This window comes from Carettochelys insculpta, chromosome 8, assembly GCF_033958435.1.
Source record: "Carettochelys insculpta isolate YL-2023 chromosome 8, ASM3395843v1, whole genome shotgun sequence".
Taxonomy (NCBI): Eukaryota; Metazoa; Chordata; order Testudines; family Carettochelyidae; genus Carettochelys; species Carettochelys insculpta.
This window is the reverse complement of record NC_134144.1, coordinates 31,995,835-32,018,060: the sequence shown is the minus strand read 5'-3', so window position 1 is coordinate 32,018,060 and position 22,226 is coordinate 31,995,835. Positions and strand designations below refer to the sequence as shown.

The following is a 22,226-nucleotide window of genomic DNA, read 5'->3' as shown; positions in this document are numbered from 1 at the left end:
ATAGGTATGTCTACGCTAGAGGGCTTTGTTGGCAAAATCTGTAAAGCATCCACACTAAAAATGTGGCAGAGTGCTCTTCTCCACAGAATCTGTCAATAAAATGAGCCATGTGGATGCTCCAGGGGGCGCTCTGTCAACAGCCCTGTCTGTTGTGCTTGTTTGGCCATTCTGTTGAGAGCGGCTGGGCACTTTGGCCGCTCTCTGCCAACAGAGCAGATCGACAGAGCGATCCGCTTTTGTGAGTGGCCACAAGCAGTCAACAGAAGTTTTGTCAGCATGTATCTTCTGAAAGTAACTTCTGTTGACAGGTCGCTCTAGTGTAGACCTAGCTTATGAGTGGCTTAGGACTGAAGATACCACAGACTTGCCCTGCCCACACATAGGGAGAGAAGACAAGAATGTGAATTCAGAGACTTTTTGTTGCTGTTGTGTCACAGGTGGAAAACACTGGTAATGCTGTTGGGTGAAGATGGTAATGGACTGCAGCTCCCTTATCTCAGGAGTTAGGAAAAAGTAATGGAGTTCCCATCTGAGCATCCAGGGAGAGAACTGCATTCATTACCTTTTAACCATATACTGTCACACACTGGCAGAGAAATAAAGGAGTTAAGAAATTAGCCCCCAAAATGGAGTTTTTAGATCAACCTTTCACCTCTTTAGGAATTTGTCTCATGACTTCTATCTATGGATGATGACAATACTGAGGTTTTTATTTTATTTTCTGTCTAGACTTTAAAATGCTACTTTACCACCCTGAGTTACTACCTTTCATAATATTCAGTGGCATAGCTATGACAGGAAAAGCAGTTGGGGCCTCAGGTAGGTGGGCAATGACGGAGGCCGAATGGAAGAGATGGAGGGCCTGGGTGGGGGCAAGAATGATCATGGGCAGGAAGGATCAGATGTGCAGGAGGGATCCTGTACCTTGTGGAGATGGGAGGAGGCAGGACAGATCTGGGGCCCTGGGCAGAGAGACAGAAAGAGGGGTGGGTATAGGAGGAATCTGCTGCCCTTGTAAGAGGCAGGGGACACATGTTACCCCCCAACTCTCCCTTATTGCTCACCAGGCATCCAGAACACACAGGCTGCACCCACGAGGGAGAAGGGGAGACGACAGGTTTGAGCTCCATCCACCCGTCCCAACCCCAGCTCAGCATCTGCCACCCCTGCTAGTACCCCAGAGCTGCCCTGTGGGACCCCACCCCTTCCCGTGGGGCTAGTGGTGGGGCCAGAGACCCAGGCAGCCACACACAGCTCAAGCAAGAGAGCCATGGGGTCAGCCTGAAACACACTCAGCTGGGGCCAGGATTCCCAGCCTGTGGATTTGGTGGGGGGGAGGGAGGGGAGCTCCAGCCCCGGTTGGGCTGGGCAGGCCTGGATGGGTAGCTCCAGCTCTGGTTTGAGTGACGGGGGCGGGCGAACGTATGGCTGCTACCTTGGGGCTGGCCCTCCATTCGTTCCAAGGGGGAATGAAGGCAGCTTACTATGCAGGAAAATGGCTGCTGCTGTGAGCTGCCACAGATGGCAGGAAGAAAGCCCTGCCGCGAGCCAGTGACTATTGGCAGGGATGAGACGGGAGACCCCTGGGAACCTGGCGGGGGAAGACGCGCGGGACGCAGCACGGAAGTGGGACAGGGCGCCTGGAGCCTAGACAGAGGCGAGTCTAGGCCAGCAGCCTGCCCTGCCCCTAGGAGGTCGGGAAAGGCCTCGCTTCTGCCGCCCCCTAACTCCAAGGGGGACTACGGAGAGCGCATTGCCGCGCAACTCCAGCGCCACAGGCGCCTCTCCATGATCGGCGGCTCGGATGTCAGCGCGGCGATTGCTACGTAAGCGGCGGAATCACACGCCACTGAAACAGGGAACCGTCGTCTCCCCATCCCCCAGCTGCGGCTGTTTTCTCCCCCACCCCCATCTCCGACATCTGGCGGGTCCCACCCCCAGCCTGGGGGAAGGGAAAAGTAGCAGCCCCTCTCTGCGCGCGAAACCGCTGCCAACCTCGCTGTTAATGAGCGCGCGCACGCGCCGCCTCGAGCCCGCCTCCCTGCGTCTCACGTGACCTGTCCTTCTCATTCCCCTCCCCCCCTCTTCCTCTCGGCTCCATATTGAATTTGAAACCGAGGGAAAGGAGTCCGGTCACAAAATGGAGGTAATCGCCGCGTTCGCGCCGCGGGGAGGGAGCGGGGCCGCCAGCCGGCTGGGGGTGAGGGAGGAGGAGCGAAGCTGCTTGTCCCCGCGCTGCCTTCCTGCTCGGCTCTCCGCGGCGGGCGGCGGGACGGGAGAGCTGGCAGCTGGGTGTGCCGGAGGGGCGCGGGGCTGGGGCGGTAAAACGGTTCCCCTGCCGCCCTCCCCCGGGTCTCCCGTAGGGCTTTCGTCCTCCGGGTTCACTTCCCCCCACCCCAGCGCACCCACTTCAGTGCTGCGAAATGGCGCACTACGGGGGGGGGGACTTCGTGTTCCAGATCCTCAACAACGCGGCTGCGACCGCCATTTTACCGCCCTCTGCGTCTTCTGGTCTGGAGGGAGGGGGACTGGCACTGTGGGCCCGGCCTGGAACAGCCATTTTCGTAATGGTCTCACCGCTGGCCGGGGAGAGTGCACGGCCGGCCAAATCCCCAGCGTACGCGCCCTCGGGAAGGGCTTAACCATCCGCACTACCTCCTCTCCGGCCATCCGCACACGCCTTCCAGTCGGCGCCCACAGAGGCTGCAGCAGCCGCTCAGCCTGGGGGAGTATAATGAGTGTAATACATCCCCCCGCCGCTAGGGGATACAGCGGCAAAAGGCCGTTCCGCAGTCTCCCTCCGCCCCCAGACAGCCGCAGAATGCCTGCTTGGAAAGAGGCTGGCGTACGCAACACCTTCCCACGCCAGCAAAATCCCCACTGTCCCCAGAGTCTCGCCTGGGTGGGATCCGACTCTCATTGGGCCAGATCCAAGACCCACTGAAGTCCATGGAGTTGTCTCTGACTTCACTGGGCTTTAGAACTTGGTTTATAGTGAGAATAAGACACAAAGTAAGTCCTACCGCTACCCATCTTGTTAATGTTCCTACTGTTATATAACTGCTGTCTTCTCTGCAGTCCATTGGGCAGGGATATGGTCATGCATCACTGCCAGTAAAAACTCACAAGATTCCACGACTCCTTTTCTCAGGTATCCAGACTGGAAGCTTGTAAAAGCATCTAGAAGAAAGGGAGAACCTGGCTGCCTGCATTAGCATTTGCTACTGCGTTAGAGGCAGAGAGGAAACTCAACCATCGCAAACAGGTCAGAATAACTTTCCATGTAAGCAGTTGCAAGCGCTTCAGGATTGTTACAAATGGTAGAGGAGTTGGCCTGTTGACATAAAACAATGATTAATGTAATATGCAAATCCATCAAAATAATACTTTCCTGCTCTTTACAAGAGAATGATGCTTACATTGGGAATGGGTTGTCTGTAACAATGCAAACCATTTATATTCTTTCATAATGAGAACTGAATTATTTTTAAAGCAATCCTCAGATATAATTGCAATATATTAGCATTGTCAGGATTGGCTTAACTACATTTCTGTTCAAATGAAATGTCTTAGCTGTCTGTGAAACACATTATAGGCATAGCCCTGCCAAATTTCATTCATGTACACTTGTGCGTATTGCAAGCCCATCAGGCCTGCCTGCATCCCAGTTGATATCTCATCCATTCACGTGGCCTCTAAACAGACAGTAGTTTATCTTACTGGTCCTTGCGGTGTTAAATTTGAGTAACCTGTTTACCTTTTTTGCTAGCACTGGCCAGTCTAGAGCCTAGCTGGTGGTAGCAATAGTAGGTGATTAGAAAGTGAAGGGAATTAGAACCTTAAAGTACATTAGAGGCCTAAAAAGAGGGATAGATTGCATGATCATGTGCAGGCCTATGCTAGCATGCATCAGAACCCACCCAGGATCCCTTTTGGCAGCCCTAGACTGCCTCTAAATCCTGATCTCACCATCCACCTCCAGCTACTTGGCTTACTAATTACATTTTTTCAGATACTGTTATTGGAATAAACATAGAATTGTTCTTGATTTACTAGACTCCATTGCTATAGATCTCTGACTAACATAATTATATTGTTAGAATTAAACCTAAAACCAAGCATTGAATGTTAAAACTCTTTTCCATAATTGATGGTTCCTACATTGGTAAAGTATTTTACATACTTTGTTTTATGGGATCATTTTAGATTAAGGTTACACAGAAAACAAATCCTGTTGCAACACTCTTCCTCTAAACTTTCATCTACTTGCTTGTAACCTGACCTACTGTTTTTGTTTTCATATTATCTACACACATATGTATATATACCGCTTTGCCTTACTGACCTCCTCTTCCTCTCCATTCCACTTAGTAAAGCCTCTTGTTTGTTCCAGCCTATGCTACTTTACATATGGTGAAGAGCAACAGAGAGAAATACTCTTATACTGCTTATCATCTAGGGTAAAAGGAAGAACTGAGTTTGTGCATCCTTCTAAAATGTCTGCGATCAAAGAGGAGAGAGATATTGAAGACTACAAGAGGAAAGGCAGGAGATCTTCACAGGTAGTGTTTCATTTTAAGTTCATTCTGTTCTCTTGATGTGGGTGGATGAAGTATTGGCATAGAACCTTTTATACAGACAGGTATAGAATAGTTCACACAGTACCATTCATGCCTGCTGGGTTCTGTTAACAGCGTGTGCAGACATGCCAATCCCTTGCACTACAAAAACAGTTTCAGCAACAGATTTGCTTGGCAGAAATGTGTAGTTTTACTTCTACAGGATACACTTTGAGAACATGAAGTAAAATCTTCACCTCTATTGTTACTGTAAAAGAATTCTTACAAATGTCCTCAAAGTTGATAACTTTCATGACTGAGTTTTCTGCTTATGATCTCAAGAGCATCAGCAGTCAACTAATGAATTCTTGATCATATTCCAAATTCCTTCCCCTTAATGAGAAGAAAGCGGGCTAACTAAGATGAACAATTCCTTACCTCTGGATGGAAGTGAGACTATGCCTGTAGAAGTGACAACTTTCCTGTCAGATCTGTCAGCCTTTACATGGTCAGTTTTTATAACCTTTCCTTATAGGTCAGGTTTTTGAAACCTTTTATTCTCCTTCCTTTGGACTCCAGTTTATCTACATCTGTCTTAAAGCACGGCACCCAATACTCAAGCTGACACCTCAAAAATGCTACATAGAGTTGGGCAGTTATTTCCTGTGTCTTCTAAAGTTGACCTCAATAAATTCAATCCAATTTCATAATGCAGACATACCTACATGAGAGGGAACAAGGCTGTAGTGTAGACACTGACATGGTTAGGTCGATATAAGCATCTTTATCTTACCCTAACTTTAATGTAATCTAAGACTAAGATTGAACCAGTAATAGTGGTGCTGCAGTGAGGAAAGAAACACGATTTTTTGAAGGTAGGTTAGGTGTACTTTGGGAGTAGGGGTGTAAAATCCTGCTTAATTTGTTATCTGAGTTAAATGGTAGATTTAACTGGTTAACTAGTCAAAGGGGAGTGGTCACTGGTGTGTCCCTCTCTTCCCCCAATACACATGCATACACTGCTGCTGGGTACTGCTTTGGTGAGGCTAGAGCACCCTTGTCCATGCTGGCCCCACAGGAGTGGAGCAACCTCCTACCTGCAGTGAGTGGGGGGCTGCTTGAGCCACTACTGGTTGGCCATTTAGGATGAGGTTTACTGGTTAACTATAAACATCCATATTTAGGAGCTCCATTTGGTATGAATTACAGCACTGTTGGGGTGTAGTAGGAATGGGCAGCGGTTGTGGAAGGGCAGTGTCTTATATACAACTTCTAAACCAAGAATATTGGCCTTTATCATATTTGCTCATTCAATTAGTAATCTGTTACAACCTCCAGATCCTCCTCAACAGTACTGTCACCATCTTGCCAGTTTTGCACAATTACAAAATAGGTAACAAGGATATTTTATAGAGCAGTGGTCACTAAACTTTCTAAAAACAGTGCTAGAATCTATTGTATTCTATCCGGAGATGCAAAAAAGTAATATACGTTGTTCAAGTCTCAACTCACAAGCATGAAATTAATTTCATGGTTACTTTAGGACTGCATGTTTCATAGTGGCGAAAAATGTTAGGGGTATTGTAAATCTCAACTTCCACCCGCGAAGAGCCTAGGTGAGTTGCCCTGTCAGACTGATGAAGAGGGCAGGCCTTGAGAGCTGCGGATGTCAGAGCAATCTTGCCCCACATTCACTTCTCAGTGGTGGCTCCTTTGGGAATGGACCTGGATCCGCAATCAGGGCTTTGCAGCATGGGCACAGGTTTGTAGTGCCAACATGGCTGAGAAATGACCAGGCAGAATCCAAGAGCTGCTGTTACTCCAGGGAGCTGGCCCAGTCCTATAGGATGTAGGAGCTGCCATTGGGATGAATGTAGGGCAGGCTTGCTCAGCAGCTTCCCTGCCCTTCTCATTGGGGCAAGATTAGAATTGCAGTGCAGAGTATTCTGTTGCTGGTGTTGGTGGACACCCCCCCCCCCCCCCCAACAGAGTTAGATCATGAGAGAGGAAAGGCTAACATAAGGAAAACATAGACTCTAGTCTATGATTTAGTCACACCACACAGCATATGGCTTTTGTTAAATTTTCCATGACTTGATTTTTTTAAAAACACAGTGACAAATGTTGAGCCAGTTTTCCAGCGGACAAGTGTGTCCACCAAACCCTGTCACTGTTGGTCTTATTTTTGGTCTCTGAAACGACTCGGGGATGGCAGTACATATCTGCATGTGCCCCTTTTTTGGCGCCCCCTCGTTTAGGAAAGATCTTGATATCTTGAGCTGTCAAAACAGCACCTGTAACTACTGTGGGGAAACGCTGTAATCCAAAAGTGAACGGATGTTTGTTCCACCGAAGTGTTTTTTGAAAGGGTCTTAAGGGGTTAGCTTGCGGTGGCTCCAGAGACAGCACAGGACTCCCATGGAGTGCTGTGCGGGCTTGTAGCCGCGCTTTGGTGGTGGTTGCCACCTACGTATGGAAATGCCGGTGGTCTGGAGATGCCGCTGCCAGAGGAGGACGTAACCGGGTTCTGTCTTGTATTTCGGCCCTCCCTCGTGCACCTCTGTTGTGGCTGCTGCGTGTAGCGAGCCTGGGAAAATAGAGGTCTTGCGTGCGGGACGAGAGACGCGGATCTCATAGGAGACGCCATGAAGTCGCTGGAGGCTGTCGCGGGGGAGGGGGAGGGGGGGGAGACTGACCCCTCCCCTCATTTTGTAAGCGAGGCTTGGGAGCGTGCTCGGCTCTCGTGTCCGCTTTCCGATCACGTGACACCCCCTCCCCCGGCTCCATGTTGCGGCGAGAGTGAGCGCGGTGCGTGGTGTCCGGTCACAAAATGGAGGTAGCTGCCGCGTTTCCACCTTGAGAGAGTGGCTGCTGGTCTAGAGTAAGTGGCTGGAGGGGGCTTTATTGAAATTCCGGGCGGTGGGGCGCACTGCCTGTGCCGAGTCATTGCGAGACTGGCCCCCCCCTTGTGGAAGTGGAATGTGCCTCCTCCGTAGGTTCTCGGTGCCGCGAAATGGCGTCCTAGTCCGCGTTGCGGGCTCGGAGCAGGTGGTGGTTCTTATTTCTTTCCACTGCACGCTTTGGCTCGGCAAGGGAAGGGGATAGGTTGAAATGTAGCTGACAGTAGTGTAGTAATCACTATAATCCTCAATCGTGGAGACTTTACACCACAGCCTACACCGCATATGTATGAGAGACAGTGCTGCTCCCGTCCCTTTGAAACTGACACCCAGAAAATCCCAGCCAGTCATCCCCAGAAAAAAATTCCTTATGCTATCCCTGGTGAGGGACAAACTCCTAGGGGGAAAAGAATCCAGCTTTCTGAAGAACTTTTCCAAAATAAAGCTCTTTCAAAACTCTCATGTAAAAATCACTGTGGAGAAAATGCAGTACTCAGCAAAGTGCCCTCTGAGAGAGAAACTAACAGAGTAATTATTCCCTTTTGTCCAATGATGACACAAGTCTGGCAGAAAGATTTCCAGTATGTTTGTGTATCAATCCAGGGCAGAATGCAATACAGTAAAGTTTCCCCCCTTTTATTAGGAATGGCTCCCATCAGCTGTTTTCTAGTCATTCCTGGAGCTTAGGCAAGACATCAATTTTTTTGAAATTCAGGCTTGCTACATGTCTGAACAGAAGGGCCTGGGTCCAGTTTTTGTGTTTGCAGATCCCTTTCAACAATGGAACCCAGCTCAGTTTTTCTGGCTGTTCAGCATGTTTGATAAAATTCAGATTGAGAGAGCTTTTCTTTGCACTTTCTTTTGCTCCATTAATGTGACCGGGCAGGTTTGAAATATTAAATCATTTACTTATTATTCCTATACATTCTACATCTACTAAAACTAAAGCACATACACACAGCAGGGGAAGCAGTGTGTACGTAAATTATCAAACAAAGCTGGCTACTGTATATAAAAACGTATATTAAATACTAGTTAGCATACAAGCTAAATTTTAGCATGTAAAATTAAAATGCTGCTAATTACACTGTTCACGTTGAGAGCAATTACACCAGGGCTAAACTTGAATCATTAACATTTTTAATGTCAAATGTAATTGAAAGTATTTGGAATAAAGATATGCAAATACTTTGACTGCGAACCTTTTAAAGCATGGGTGTTCAACCTTTTGCCTTGCCTGGGCCGCATTGAGTGAAGATAGTCTTGGGCCACGTCCAAAATATATGATATAGTTAATGTATATAAATCACATAATAATGGTAAAAGTTTACGATCTTGTGGGGCCGCATTACTAGCTGTCCAGGGCCACGTGCGGCCTACGGGCTGCAGGTTGGACACGCCTGTTTTGAAGTATTCTGTGAATCATGTTTCCCACTGGGAAACATAGGACCTTGAACAACCCCATCCCCTTACCATCCTGTATTCATATGGTAACTGTCTGTTTCTGTGCATAACTGATGGGCAAAAACATCCCTGATATGTCTACAGTTTCTCAACTAAAAATGAGAGCCGGCTCTTTCTCAACCATTGGCAACTGGTCTTTGCCATGAGTCTGGAACCCACTTAATTAAATAGTTACCAGAAGTGGTCAGATATTTCCTCCATTGCTGAAGTCTTGAATAGGAAAAAGAGAGATCCTTACCTGTTCAACAATATATTTTGAATTTCATTTTTCAATTTAAAAGATCCCCTGAAAAGCTGCATTCTGGAATCCTGAATTGACCAGTGTGTATTTAATGTGCATAGGGCTCAAAAAATTAGCTTGGCTAAACTGGAAATAAGCTTTTTCCTTTTGCTTTCCTGTTTTCTCCTGCTTTAACCTTGTTTCATACGGCCAGCCTAAAGCATTGGGGGGCCAGTTTTTCACAACTCTGCTGAGACTTTATGTTGCAAGGTAGTTTACAATGTGACTTTTTAGAAGAATGTTTAGAGATGCAAAGTAAGTTTACAGTTGATTTAAATTTTAAAAAAATCTTAAATTTGATTTACACAGTAAGTCATAGAACATATTTTAAGGTAATCAAAATGTTCTTTTAAAAATTGTAATTGCTTCACTAATATTCAGCAGCATTTTGGGGTTGTATGCCATTCCTGCTTGTGTTGTCTTCTTATGAAAATATGCAGCCTTTTTGTGCAGTTTAACTAAACTTGTTTTTAAGAACGCTTTCAGGTAAGTCAGTGCAATTCTGTCATATAGACATGATTTTGCTTCACTCTTGAACCAGACGTGGGTTACGGAGTTGTGGTGTGGGTTTTCTTTGGTGTTGCTGGTGGGTCTTTTTAATGTATTTTAAGCCTAAGCTAGTGACTGTTCTTGAATGGAATTTTTGTTTTTCAGTTATAAGTTTTGATAGTGGAGCTATTTAAAGTGTATACAACATTGTTTCTGCAAAGGGCCCAGATTTTCAAATTGTGTGTGTGTGTTAGTGTTACTTTCATTTGGCGAAACAGGATGTTATCCTCAGAGTAATGAAACTGGTAGTCGGATCCTGTTGGCTTAGGGCGTCTTGCTTTATTTTAAACATGCAGAAAATTATTTCTCAGTGCTGTAGTGGTATTTATAATGAAATCCATAGGATATATTCCTGAGACTTGGCAAATGAAGTGTCTTTAACATGCAAAAGATACTGAGAATACAGTCTTTGGTCCTACCTATAACTAGATACTAGAGTATCAAACTAGTGTGAGCACACAGCTCTGTATTATGGGAAAGGAACTTGGTAGAATACAGAAGAATTGTGAGTAAATCTACCAGACCTTTTAATATGTGTTCTGTGAAGTTAATTTCATGTAGCTTGCTGAGAAAATACCTTGATTTTTTGCAGGGCCATGACCCAAAGGAGCCAGAACAGTTGAGAAAACTATTCATTGGAGGCCTGAGCTTTGAAACAACTGATGATAGCTTAAGAGAACATTTTGAAAAATGGGGCACACTCACAGATTGTGTGGTAAGCTGTAATAATGTAAAAAAAAATGTTAAATACCGTGTAAATGCCTAAATGTAGTAAGGTGGTGTCTCTGATTTTCTAGGTGATGAGAGACCCACAAACAAAACGTTCCAGAGGCTTTGGCTTTGTGACATACTCTTGTGTGGAAGAGGTAGATGCTGCAATGAGTGCTCGACCACATAAGGTTGATGGGCGTGTGGTTGAACCCAAGAGAGCAGTTTCTAGAGAGGTAAATTATCTTAGTCTGTACTAAGTGGGTTTAGAATTAATGAGAAATATAACATACTAAACATGATTTCTGGCCTCCTAGGATTCAGTAAAGCCTGGAGCACACTTAACAGTAAAGAAAATATTTGTTGGTGGAATTAAAGAAGATACAGAAGAGTATAATTTAAGAGATTACTTTGAAAAATATGGCAAGATTGAAACCATAGAAGTCATGGAAGACAGGCAGAGTGGAAAGAAAAGAGGATTTGCTTTTGTAACTTTTGATGATCATGATACAGTTGATAAAATTGTTGGTATGTAACTTACTGTGTGAAGTTCAGTATTCTATTGTTTCTAGTATTTTACACGTACCTGAACAATGCATTGAATGTGTTGTTAGTAAGCAAGCAAGCACTAGACTAAAAGCACATGTCAAGAAATATGTTGCATGTAGTATAGTGTTTGGTTTTAATCTATTCGGTTTTCAATAAAGCTTTATATAGTTCATGTTCTAGTGGACAGTGAAAGTAAGAAACTATTTCAAAATTGTTTTTCTAGTTCAGAAATATCATACTATAAATGGACATAATTGTGAAGTGAAAAAAGCACTTTCCAAGCAAGAGATGCAGACTGCTAGTTCACAGAGAGGTGAGTGTGGAAGGTGATGGGTAATGGGATATTTTTCCATTTGTTTTCATTTAATTTAATGTATGCAAAATGTCTTGTAGGTCGTGGAGGTGGCTCAGGCAACTTCATGAGCCGTGGAGGTTTTGGAGGAGGAGGAGGTGGCGGTGGTGGTGGAAACTTCAGCCGAGGAGGAAACTTTGGTGGCAGAGGTAGGTGATTGAGTTCTCTTTTTGTATAGCCTCAAAATGAGATGTCTAAGTTACTGAATATGTTGGCTCAGAACAGACTTGTAAATGTTCATGAAAACTTCTTTCCTTTTGCTCAGGAGGTTATGGCAGTGGTGGTGGCGGAAGCAGAGGAACCTTTGGAGGTGGTGATGGATATAATGGATTTGGCGATGGTAAGCATACCACTTGATCAGAAACGGATTTGGACTTAGAAAGTGAGGTTATTTTGGCAATGATGATTTAGCTGGGCCTTGTGTGGTGTGATTTGAATTACTTTTCTTTAACTGTATTTTTTCCAACACAATTAAATTGTACCTAGAAATGAACAAGGTGGTTAAAATGAAACTGATACCAGTGTAAACTGAGCCCTAACACTTAATTAAGTGATAGTCAAATATACATTGAGTGAAATCAGTTAAATGAAAGCTAATCTTTCCTATCCTTATGTCTGGTATTATCTGAAACCTCAGTAGTTAATTGTGCCAAGTTTGCTACGGAGGTTATCCTAATATCGAAGGTCCATATGTTAAAGACTTCGTAAGCTTTTAATCTTTGCAGATTTGGGTTGGGATGCTTATCCACATTCATGTCTGGACAGAACTTCTGGATTCTGTAAACAATACAGAGGTAGTCTACAGTTCTATTTGAGGCTTTGTCTTCCAGGCATGTTAAGTAGTGACACTGACTTTATTGGGTCTATCCATCTGTGTAAAGATACTCTCCAAAGAAATGTTACTGCATTGGTGTGTTACACAGTACTAAATATTTTTCAGCATGCTTCCTTGTTATATATAAAGCAAGAACACTTGCCAGTGATGATGCAAATATAATTGAAGATACATAATTGCTTTCGGTACAGACATATGTCTACAGGGTATGACTAACTTAGCTGCTCATTGATCAAAAGAGTATTTTTGTAGCTGAAGCAAACATAGCATTTCAGCTGTCCCATATTTACTGTCTTTCTGCCTTAGCCTTTACCTAAACTATTTTGGTACACTGACTGAACTTTTTTTTCCCCCTCTCCAGGTGGGAACTATGGAGGTGGCCCTGGCTACAGTAGTAGAGGGGGTTATGGTGGTGGTGGTGGAGGAGGACCAGGATATGGAAATCCAGGTGGTGGATATGGTGGTGGCGGTGGCGGAGGTGGTGGAGGAGGCGGTGGGGGATATGATGGTTACAATGAAGGAGGAAATTTTGGTGGTGGTAAGTAATATTTGCAGACCTTTAAAATGCAACTTTTGTTCTCTAGCTAGCAAATCTAAACTGTATAGAACATAGAATGATGAGATAGTAACAGTTCTAGAAGTGAAACTGAGGTTAGGCATTGGTCCCAGATATAACCAACATAAGCGTGGAACGGAGGAAGTAAGAGCACTTTCCTTGTGATTATACATAATTGTACAGTCTTCCATTGCTCTGGAATTCTTAGGGAGAGCAATGACTTTTCTTGGGGGGGGCGGGGGGGGTAGGAGTAAGAGGATAGATTGTTCACTGACCTTTTGATCAAGAAAGACTAGAGAATTCTCAAGGTTATGCCCAACTTGATATATCAGAGTTCTGTATAAGATAACATGGTGATATTTAGTATAATTTTTCATAGCCTGTAGAACACTGCTATTTTGGCTGGGAAGTTAAGATATGAAATTGCCCTTCCTTCATCTTACCACCTCAGCAAGGTTTGAACCTCAAAGATGGCATAAGACATTTGCCCATAAATTACTTACTGTGTGAAAGGTCGCTTTGCTAACAGGCTTGTGCGTTATAAATGGTTAAAAAAGGGGTGGGCGTTTGTTAAACGTTCAGATACCACCTATTTCTGTACATGCACCTTTCCATGCAGACAGTATTTTTGTGTGCATAATTGCGTACTGCAACAAAGACCGTGTCTGCACTATATGTTCTTCCTAATATGACTGTATTGGCTGAAAAGCGGAGGGGAGAATCCCTTACAACATAGCTGTGTGGGTAAAAATCCTTACTGCGGGATGCAGGTGACTGGCAAAGTTGTGCTTATTTAAAATATAGTGTACTTCTTTTGGTCTTTGGAATAAGAGATGTCAGCAAAAGCATTCTGAAGATACAAGCTGAACTCTTAGGAGCTCCCTGGCTTTATAATAATGCCACCGTAGCTATACCCACAAAGCTCACTTAGGGCTTGTCTGGGGGGTGAGATTTTCAATATGTACAGAACCGTTGTGCTGTAAGTGCCCTGTATAGACCCTGCTGGCACAAGCATAAGACCCACAGACAGTAAGTTAATATGCTCTTGGCAGTGATGCTGCAGCTCTCTCTCCTGTAGCCTACCCTGGGGTTGTATAGACCTGACCAAAGGATAAGCTTCTTTTGGAAGGTATCTAAGGTCTTGTCGTCATAACCAAAAATTTTTTTTTCCCTCTAGTAGATTCAAGCAACTTGAAAACCCTTCCAAACACCCATAGACAACTGTGTTTTATATATTGTATGAGCTCCTTTGGCTTGATTGGAACACTGTTCATGTTGACAGGATTTATGGGGCTTTTCTGCTCTTGCACGTTGCACTGACCAATAGGATTAAATCAGTGATTAACAAATTGGTGTTTCAGTTCATTTAGTTAAAAATCCATGTAGGAATGGTTAATATAAATTGAGCTAAACTTGGTGATACTAGTTTGGCCCCTTCTGTGCTGATTTAAGAGCCCCCAGTAGTTAAACCAGATGTTTTAAAAAACAAACCTTAGGTCTACATATAGCAAATGTACTGATTGAACTGTCTGAAGACCTCAATTAAGCATACACTGACCATTAATATTTTGATTAGATATGTACTTAACTGAACTCTTCGGATGTAGAATGAGAAGTGTGGGCCAAAGTTGATGGAGGAATTTTTCCTTTTCTTATAAAGAAAGAAAGCTAAACTCTATGCAGTCTGCCTGGATAACATCTCGTCCAGTGCGCCTACACTGGGAACTAACTTCAAAGTTGAGGAGCCCAACTTCGAAGTCCTTGCTCCATTCCGTGAATGGAGTAATGGCCTACTCCGAAGTTTAACTTCGAAGTAGGGTATGTGTAGATGCTCAACTTTAAAGTTATCTTTGATGTGTGGATATAGCCTTTCAGTAGTGGTTGGTGGCAATTTAGTGGCCACGAATGACTTGAAAGGCATTCATCTTGTTTAACAGGATCTTCGGGCAGAACAATCTAGCTGTGATTTTCTGCAACCAATATATTAGTATTTTTGTTCTTCTAAAATTTGCTTTAAGGAGATCCTGATTTACAAATGAAAGCTGTAAATGTGGGTAATTATGGCTAGGTTGCCTCAGCAAAATGTGACTTTCTGCCTTTAAGGACCTAGAAGTAGGAGTGAAATAATAGTGTGGACACTTAGTCAAAGGCAAGATAGTGTTTCTGTCCCTCCCCTCCGATGATGTTGAAAGTTAGACTGGCATGGGTTAGTGTGAGGGTGCAGAAAACCACATTACGAGACTTGTGTAAAACTTGATAATAAACACTTGTCGTCTTCATGCTTGTGCATGCACGCTCTGCAAATAAAGCTCTCTTGTATGTTGAATTTGGGATGGTTAAAAATATCAGAAATTTGTTTCAGGTAACTATGGTGGCAGTGGAAACTATAATGACTTTGGCAATTATAGCGGACAACAGCAGTCGAACTATGGACCCATGAAAGGAGGTAGCAGTTTTGGTGGCAGAAGCTCAGGCAGTCCCTATGGTGGTAAATGTAATTCTTAGAACAGAATTTAAATAAATAAATTAAATAAATAAGTAAATTGAAAGGGAATTTTACACCAATATGCATATTACTTGTAGGTGGTTATGGATCTGGAGGTGGAAGTGGTGGCTATGGTGGCCGAAGATTCTAAATTGAACCAGTAAAAAGGTGGGTATGTTATATGTTTAGATGACGACGATAATGATGAAGAATATACAGCTGTTCACTAAGTAATAATTTTCTTATCCTGTATTCAACAGGCTACAGTTCTTAGCAGGAGAGAGAGAGCGAGGAGTTGTCAGGAAAGCTGCAGGTTACTTTGAGACAGTCGTCCCAAATGCATTAGAGGAACTGTAAAATCTGCCACAGAAGGAACGATGATCCATAGTCAGAAAAGTTACTGCAGCTTAAACAGAAAACCTTTCTTGTTCAGGACTGCCATAGCCACAGTTTGCAAAAAGTGCAGCTATTGATTAATGCAATGTAGTATCAATTAGATGTACATTCCTGAGGTCTTCTATCTGTTGTAGCTTTGTCTTTCTTTTTCTTTCTTCTTTTTTTTTTTCTTGGTTTTTTCCCATTACATCAGGTATATTGCCCTGTAAATCGTGGTAGTGGTACCAGGAATAAAAAACAATTAAGGAATTTTTAACTTTTCAATATTTGTGTAGCTCAGTTTTTCCACATTTTAGTTCAGACTATAACACAAATAAAGAAATGTAGTTTAGGGTGTTTCTTGTTAATAGAAGATTTATGCATATCTCAATTACCATTTTGTGTTAATTTAAAGTTAACTATAGAAACACCTGATTCACAGTCTTTAAAGGGGGTCTAGTCTCAATGTGTATATATATAACTCCCATTGATATGGGTTATATGTATGCAAATAGAGGACATGTTGCATTATAGTTTGTTTTAGATGTATTATTAGAATTGAGTTATTTAAACTAGTGTTGTGAATGATAGAATTAAGCTTACACAAATGAAAATTTCAAATTACTTTTTGGTTTGTGCATATTTTGTAATTTGTAGTTCTGTATTAGTTAGTGCTGACTCTTCAAGAAAATAGGCATGATAAATATTTTAACAAGACTCTCTTTAGACATATTCAGACAACCTCCAAGTCTCACTTGGTATGTAGGGGGATACCTGCAGACTCCTGCTCAAGGTCTGGGTAAAGAAAAGAGAGACTTGCTTTTATCTTCTTCAAATTCATGTAAAGCTCACAAGGGTGAAACTCAAGTGCCTATTACCCTAGGGTCTGAAGTTAGCTATTTTTCGGGATGAAATTGAACTTTAAAGAGAGCGGCTTAAATGTTTGTTTTTTTTCTTGGATTAACTATTTTGTTTGAATGTGCTGTCATAGGAGAGAATAGGTATATGTTTTTAAACAATTTAATGGCTATATGCTTCCTTATATACACCCTAGGCATTTTTTTCTGGACACATTCTTCTGACTTGGAACAAAGAGTAGCACAGGTATAATCCTTGACAGTCTCAGGTAATTCATTAAAAAGCCTCATGATGATGGGCAAAATGTCATGGCTAAAGTCTTTCTCCTGAAGATTATGAGATCAAGTAAGGGTTTTGGGGTTATTTAACAAACTTGGTCATATTTTAGTGGCAGAAAACCTTTTTGGTTCTGTTATTTCAACTAGATTTGATACCAGTTTGAGTTTGCTTAAGAGAAGCCCATAAATAGTGCATATTGATTCAGATTGAGCACACTGGATGGTGGTGGTATGTCAAAGCAGAATACAAACAAAATTGTGTAGGGTGACAGTAATGCTGAAAAGGATCATAAATGAGTCAAAAATGGTGTATTTGCACACCCAAAAAAAAAGTCTGATACCTTTCATGTGGTGCATTAACAGGAGTGTTAATGTTGGATTGGGGGACGTGTGTTAATTGTTCCTCTCCACTTGTACTAGAAAGACTTCAGGTAGTGTATTGTGTCCACAAGAGCTGTGCGTATAAATTGGAGAGAGTTGAGAAGAGAGCAACAAATTTAAAATAAGAGTGTAGAAAAACCTGGCTTAGAAGGAAAAGCTAAACGAAAACTGGGCGTTTAATCTTGGAAAAAGAACCTGGGGGTGGGGAGGGGCTGATAAACTTTCAGCTGTGGTAAACCTTGATTCCCATTCTCTTTGTAACATTCTCAACGTGCACAGAAGGTAGAACAAGGGGCAGTGGGCTTAATCTACAGCAAGAGGTTTAGGATATTAGTAAATCCTGTTTTATTCCAGAACTCAATTGTTACTAGGCTTCTGAAAAAGACTGGAAAGTCCACATGATTAGAGGTCTTTGAAGAACAAGTTGGGCAAAAACCTAGCAGTGGTTATCTAGGTTTACTTGGTCCATTACTTCAGATGACCTCTGAAGGTCCGTTACAGTCCTCCATTTCTGAGATTGTGATTTCCTAGGAAGAATGCTTACTGTCTGTCTTTGAACACCAAATTTAGGCAGCGGTTGTTCATTCCTCTGTTTGATTTGACTCTTCTCTCAGTTCATGCACAAGCAGTGCTTTGTCATAAAAGCACAGAAGAGTAGGGATACAGTAAGTGGAAGGAAAAATCCCAGACATTTGTCAGTTATGTGGCACTTAAATTGCTCTCATCTGTTTCATCTGAGTTAATATGCAGTATAAGACAAATGCAATTTAATTTGAACAGGTTATGAAATGGCTTAAATTCCAACCAGTCAAACAGCAACTTACCATTTACAAGGTTGGAGAAGAAAAAAATCAATAAAGCAGTGTTCCCAAATACTGCTATGGGAGTGTGTTCAAGTTTAACGATACGTAACACTGTCAAGGTTAGTAGGCAACACATTGAATTTTTTTCCCATCTGTGTGCCTTTTGTTTTTCCTTGTAGATATGTTCTAAAATTCTTCAAAATAAAAAAAATTGAGCATCTGCGTGAATCCAGGCTTTGCTGAAATGGCATACAGTGTGATAGGATTTGAAAGGGTAACACTTACATAAGATATTTAAATCAACATCTAGGTTCTTTTGTGGAAAATGAAGTCACTTAAAATTTGGCCCAGATCTGGCATCTGACCTGAATATTTGCAAAATTGTGGGCGAGTTCTGCAGTCATGTAACATTTAGATCACTCCGTGACTTGAGTGTGCAGGTGTTTGCCAACAAAGAATTTGGTAGAGTTGGATCTGCGTCTGATTGTGGGGAAAGAGCTAAGATGGTTTGAGTGTATTTTTTTTAAAAAACCTTGACAGTGTTCTTTTTAACAGGGCCTCTGTACCTTCCCTGTAACACTACTACGTTAGTTTCAAGATTATTTATTAACAAGACTGGTTTGCAACTTTAAACAGGTGAAGTCTGCAAGTGACTTGTTCCTAGGTGGGTGGGGTAAGTTAGTTTATGGTATGCAATATGGAAAAGTGTAAGCTGTGAGACAGTGATTAACCAGTTTTAAGAACCTAGGATGTACTTCTTAGCAAAGTATGGATCAAAGGACTCATAAGACAGGACTTCAGCAGCCTATTGAGTATGGACAAGTCAGCATAATAACAGAATGGCAAGGCAACAGCAGCTTCAACTTCCAGAGAAGTGAAGGCATAAGATACTGTGCTGATAGTGAGCAGCTTTCCAGAGGCTAGTTAAATCTGCTGAAATATCGAAGAAAGTCTAGGAAGAGTTCTTCATCTTTTTGGAACCTCCTTGAGTGATAGCCACTTGAGTTGACACAAAATCAATAGGTCTAGCATTTAGACCTGAAAGGAAGGGCAATGAGATAGGTAAGGTTTGTCTTTAAATTTTTTCATGAATTAGAATAGCAGTGGTTTTTTTAAACAAGGTGAGAGTAATTTCTTTACATTTGCAGGTTGAATGTGAAACTGCTGCTTGACAGAGTGAGGAATGTCTTGCATATCCTTTTCAGTTCAAAGTTTTCTGATTAGGTAAGACTTGTAAATTCGTAACCCTTTAACTCATTCCCTTTGAGATTTTTCCCCTCCCTCCTTTTTATTAGACTTGTATTGAGCTTTTTCCTGGACACAAGACTGAATATAGCATTTGCCACCTTTTTGGTATTCAGTTTTTGTTTGCAAACATGAACCTCCAAATTTCAGAATATTCTTTTTGTAATAAAGTACCATCTGCCTTAAACAAGCAAAGTAGAAATAGGTGGTATAATCTGTATTAGAAGAAATATACATTATTAGAGATTTGGGGATGTAAACTATTGTCTGTGCTGTTAAGGGAACTTCTAAACAACACTTTGGTCACCATTCAGAATAGTCTTCCACATGGTGACTGTGGAACAATACAGATGAAGGTATTCCTCCTGTGAGAACAATGATCTCTACCTTTACAAAAGTCTAGGCTCCCGAACCCCACACTCAGATTCTTGCTTCCCCTGACCCAATCCTCCATGTTCACTGCTAGAGACCTGAAGGTTTCAGGGTTGGGACTCTCTCCAACTGTTTACCTGACTGAAAAGTTTTTATTTAAAGTGAAGGGGGAGACTCTAAAACTGCTTTCAATGAGCAAAATAAAGTAAGCAAGACCCACTTTGTTTGTCTTACCCACAAAAGCACATTATCTAATAAAATTTTTAGCTTTCAAGGTGCTGCAGGTCTGCTTGCTTTGTTTTGTAAAGATAGAGACTAATACGGATACTCTTCCGAGACAATCATAGTTTAAGTACACCTTAGCCAGTATTTTCTGCTTAAATTGCAGTAAAATGAGAAAAAAATAAAAACACATCTCACACTTTTTTTGCTGTTAAGTGTTCATTCATGGATTTTTTTGATTAGTTCTGGAATCCTACTGATTGAGTCCTGTGATTTGTCTTGTAAGCACCTAGAAATCCAGACTTCAAAAAATGCTGTGAATAACTTTGAAATTTCTTAGTTTTCATTCTTATTTGATAAAAGTATTGAGATTTTTCTGTGATCAGACTTATTTTAGACATGTTTGTAAACCTCATGAAAATCTCATTTGTCGTAGCACACTATTTCCCCACCCTAGGCTGAGCAAGTAGCTTTTCCTTTATATTGGCACAGATAGTTCTCAATAGCTAGAGTACTAGACACCCTTGTCATGTCTGGTAATTAGAAGGGTTTCTTAGCCAGAGGTTGAGAACTGGTTGTGCCAGCCCTGGGTAAGAGAAACCTCTTCTGAAAGTACATGATCAATAAAGGAGCACTTTCTAGATAGACAATTTGTAGATTAGGCAGGTTGCGGCAATATAGCATCTTGAAGTGCTTAGAACATACAGGGTATATTTAGCTATACAGTTCTGGCAAGTGTTTTAGTCGTAAGATGTTTAGGTTGATATACTTGATGGTTCTTAGGATGACTCCAGGAAGAAAATGTGATAAAACTTGTCTTTTCTGTGTACTTAACGTGCTTTGGAGACTTTCTTAATATTTTAAGCATAAAACTTAGTTACACAGGCTTCTGAAATTAGCTTCCCAATATAGATGTGTGGTATTGAGCTAATTTGCTCTTGCTTACTGTCTTCCAATTGCTTATTTTTCGTTTCAGCAGATGAACAAATTACATTAAAGAAAAATAGACAGATGGTATGCTGGAATATTTGAATTTTCAGGTAACATTTACATAGGCTTTTTAAAAAGGTGAAGATTGTCTTGTTTCCATGGCTAGCATTTTCCTTTCACCAAACTGGTATAGGCTTCAGATATTCGAGCCAATTTACTTGGTGTAGTTTCTGACCTAGCAGTAGCTTCTATACTTGTGAACAAAGCACCTGCCAGGCAAGTTTTTAATTAGCTGCTTAGTAAAGTACGTTAGGATACCATGATTGTGAAATGTGCTAGATAAAATCAGATTATAATAGAGGATCAGTTTTATTTTGCTGTACTTGGAATCAAGGATAAGGAGTTGCAGTGTACAAACAAATACCTTGTAACTTTATTGGGACGTTCCTTTAAATGCTTAGGAGTATGAAAACTCTTCAGTGTGTATACATTCAGTGTCTGTGGATTATTCTCTTTCCCAGCAGAGGCCCAGTTTGATGCAGAGTGAGACTGAAATTTGGTTTGTCAATCTGAAGAGTTTTTAATTGAACTGGTTATCTTATATTACAATTTTGAAACAATCTGGTTTCCAGTACTTTGAGTGGACAGAAAGATTCTAGTCCTTTCTTGCCTTGGATTTTCACGATGTCTTGACTTAATATCTCAGCTATATGTTTAAGACACTTCAGTTTAGCTTCGTTGATTGTGCAGTTGCTTAACTGGAGTGTTCGTTGAAATACTAATGAGTGTTCCGTTTTATCAGCACTTGTATTTTAAAAATACCCTGTAACTGAATGATATCAAGAGAGTCCCGGGGTATGCTAACTTTCTAATGTATCTGATATTTTCTTTTCTAGTATGGATGCTGCATGTTGACTCCTGTACCTCTAAGATAGCTGTTTTCCTGAATTCAGTGGTGCAAGTTTATCCATCACAGAAGAATGATCCTTCCATAGAGGATAATTTCACACTTGAAAACAGAAATTAATTTCTAATTAGAATTTCAGATAAAGCCTTAAAGGGTAATAATGTAGTGACACTTTACAGTCTTCAGTCAAACAAGTTTTAGAAGAGAATGCCCATGAATGTTAGGTGTGTGTAACAAAGTATTGTCAGTAACGGATGTAAATGTTTTCTCTTCCTGCAAGAGAATGAAATGTAAATTGTCATGATTTTCTATTAAAAATATCCTGGTTCACTTTGAATATCTAGTGTGTCAGTAAAATTTTTGTTGGGTCTTCCTATAGTACTAAGAGTTCTGAGTAATAGAATTTAGAACCATTCAAATGAGCATGACTATAAGCAACCCATCTCATGTTGCTTGATTGGAATTAAATGTGTGGTCTTAATTCAGTAAAGTTACTGGTTCCGTGTATGCAACACTCAGACCTGGTGGGGTTGACCGGGAAATGAATTGCATTTGCATGGGATTAGAAAATACAGTAACAATGCCAGAGTTGCATAGGAAAACTTCAACTGCTGCTGA

The 22,226-nt window shown here is 41.9% G+C and overlaps 1 protein-coding gene across 11 annotated transcripts; it reads left to right on the top strand.

Moving 5' to 3' along the window:
* Nucleotides 1-2,006: 2,006 nt before the first annotated feature.
* HNRNPA3 (heterogeneous nuclear ribonucleoprotein A3) lies at nt 2,007-21,945 on the top strand. Of its 11 annotated transcripts, none has more exons than XM_075001794.1 (16): nt 2,007-2,146; nt 3,152-3,265; nt 4,460-4,562; nt 10,345-10,467; nt 10,550-10,696; nt 10,778-10,988; nt 11,233-11,322; nt 11,403-11,510; nt 11,627-11,701; nt 12,558-12,734; nt 15,115-15,246; nt 15,336-15,405; nt 15,498-18,994; nt 19,081-19,156; nt 20,748-20,811; nt 21,598-21,945. In XM_075001794.1, exons 3-12 carry the CDS (start codon nt 4,497-4,499, stop codon nt 15,386-15,388), a joined length of 1,182 nt encoding a protein of 393 aa, XP_074857895.1. In that variant the 5' UTR covers nt 2,007-2,146; nt 3,152-3,265; nt 4,460-4,496; the 3' UTR covers nt 15,389-15,405; nt 15,498-18,994; nt 19,081-19,156; nt 20,748-20,811; nt 21,598-21,945. The 11 variants fall into 11 exon arrangements, with proteins under 11 accessions (XP_074857895.1, XP_074857894.1, XP_074857892.1 ...); XM_075001793.1 differs by having other exon boundaries at nt 4,394-4,562; nt 15,498-18,051; nt 20,751-20,811; XM_075001791.1 differs by having other exon boundaries at nt 4,394-4,562; nt 15,498-18,051.
* Nucleotides 21,946-22,226: the final 281 nt, after the last annotated feature.

What these genes read in the sequence shown, in the direction of transcription:
- HNRNPA3 (XM_075001794.1), top strand. Translation starts at nt 4,497, where the DNA reads ATGTCTGCGATCAAAGAGGAGAGAGATATTGAAGACTACAAGAGGAAA. An exon ending in GCACACTCACAGATTGTGTG is followed by an intron (nt 10,468 to 10,549) that starts GTAAGCTGTAAT and finishes CTGATTTTCTAG; the next exon opens with GTGATGAGAGACCCACAAAC. An exon ending in AGAGAGCAGTTTCTAGAGAG is followed by an intron (nt 10,697 to 10,777) that starts GTAAATTATCTT and finishes CTGGCCTCCTAG; the next exon opens with GATTCAGTAAAGCCTGGAGC.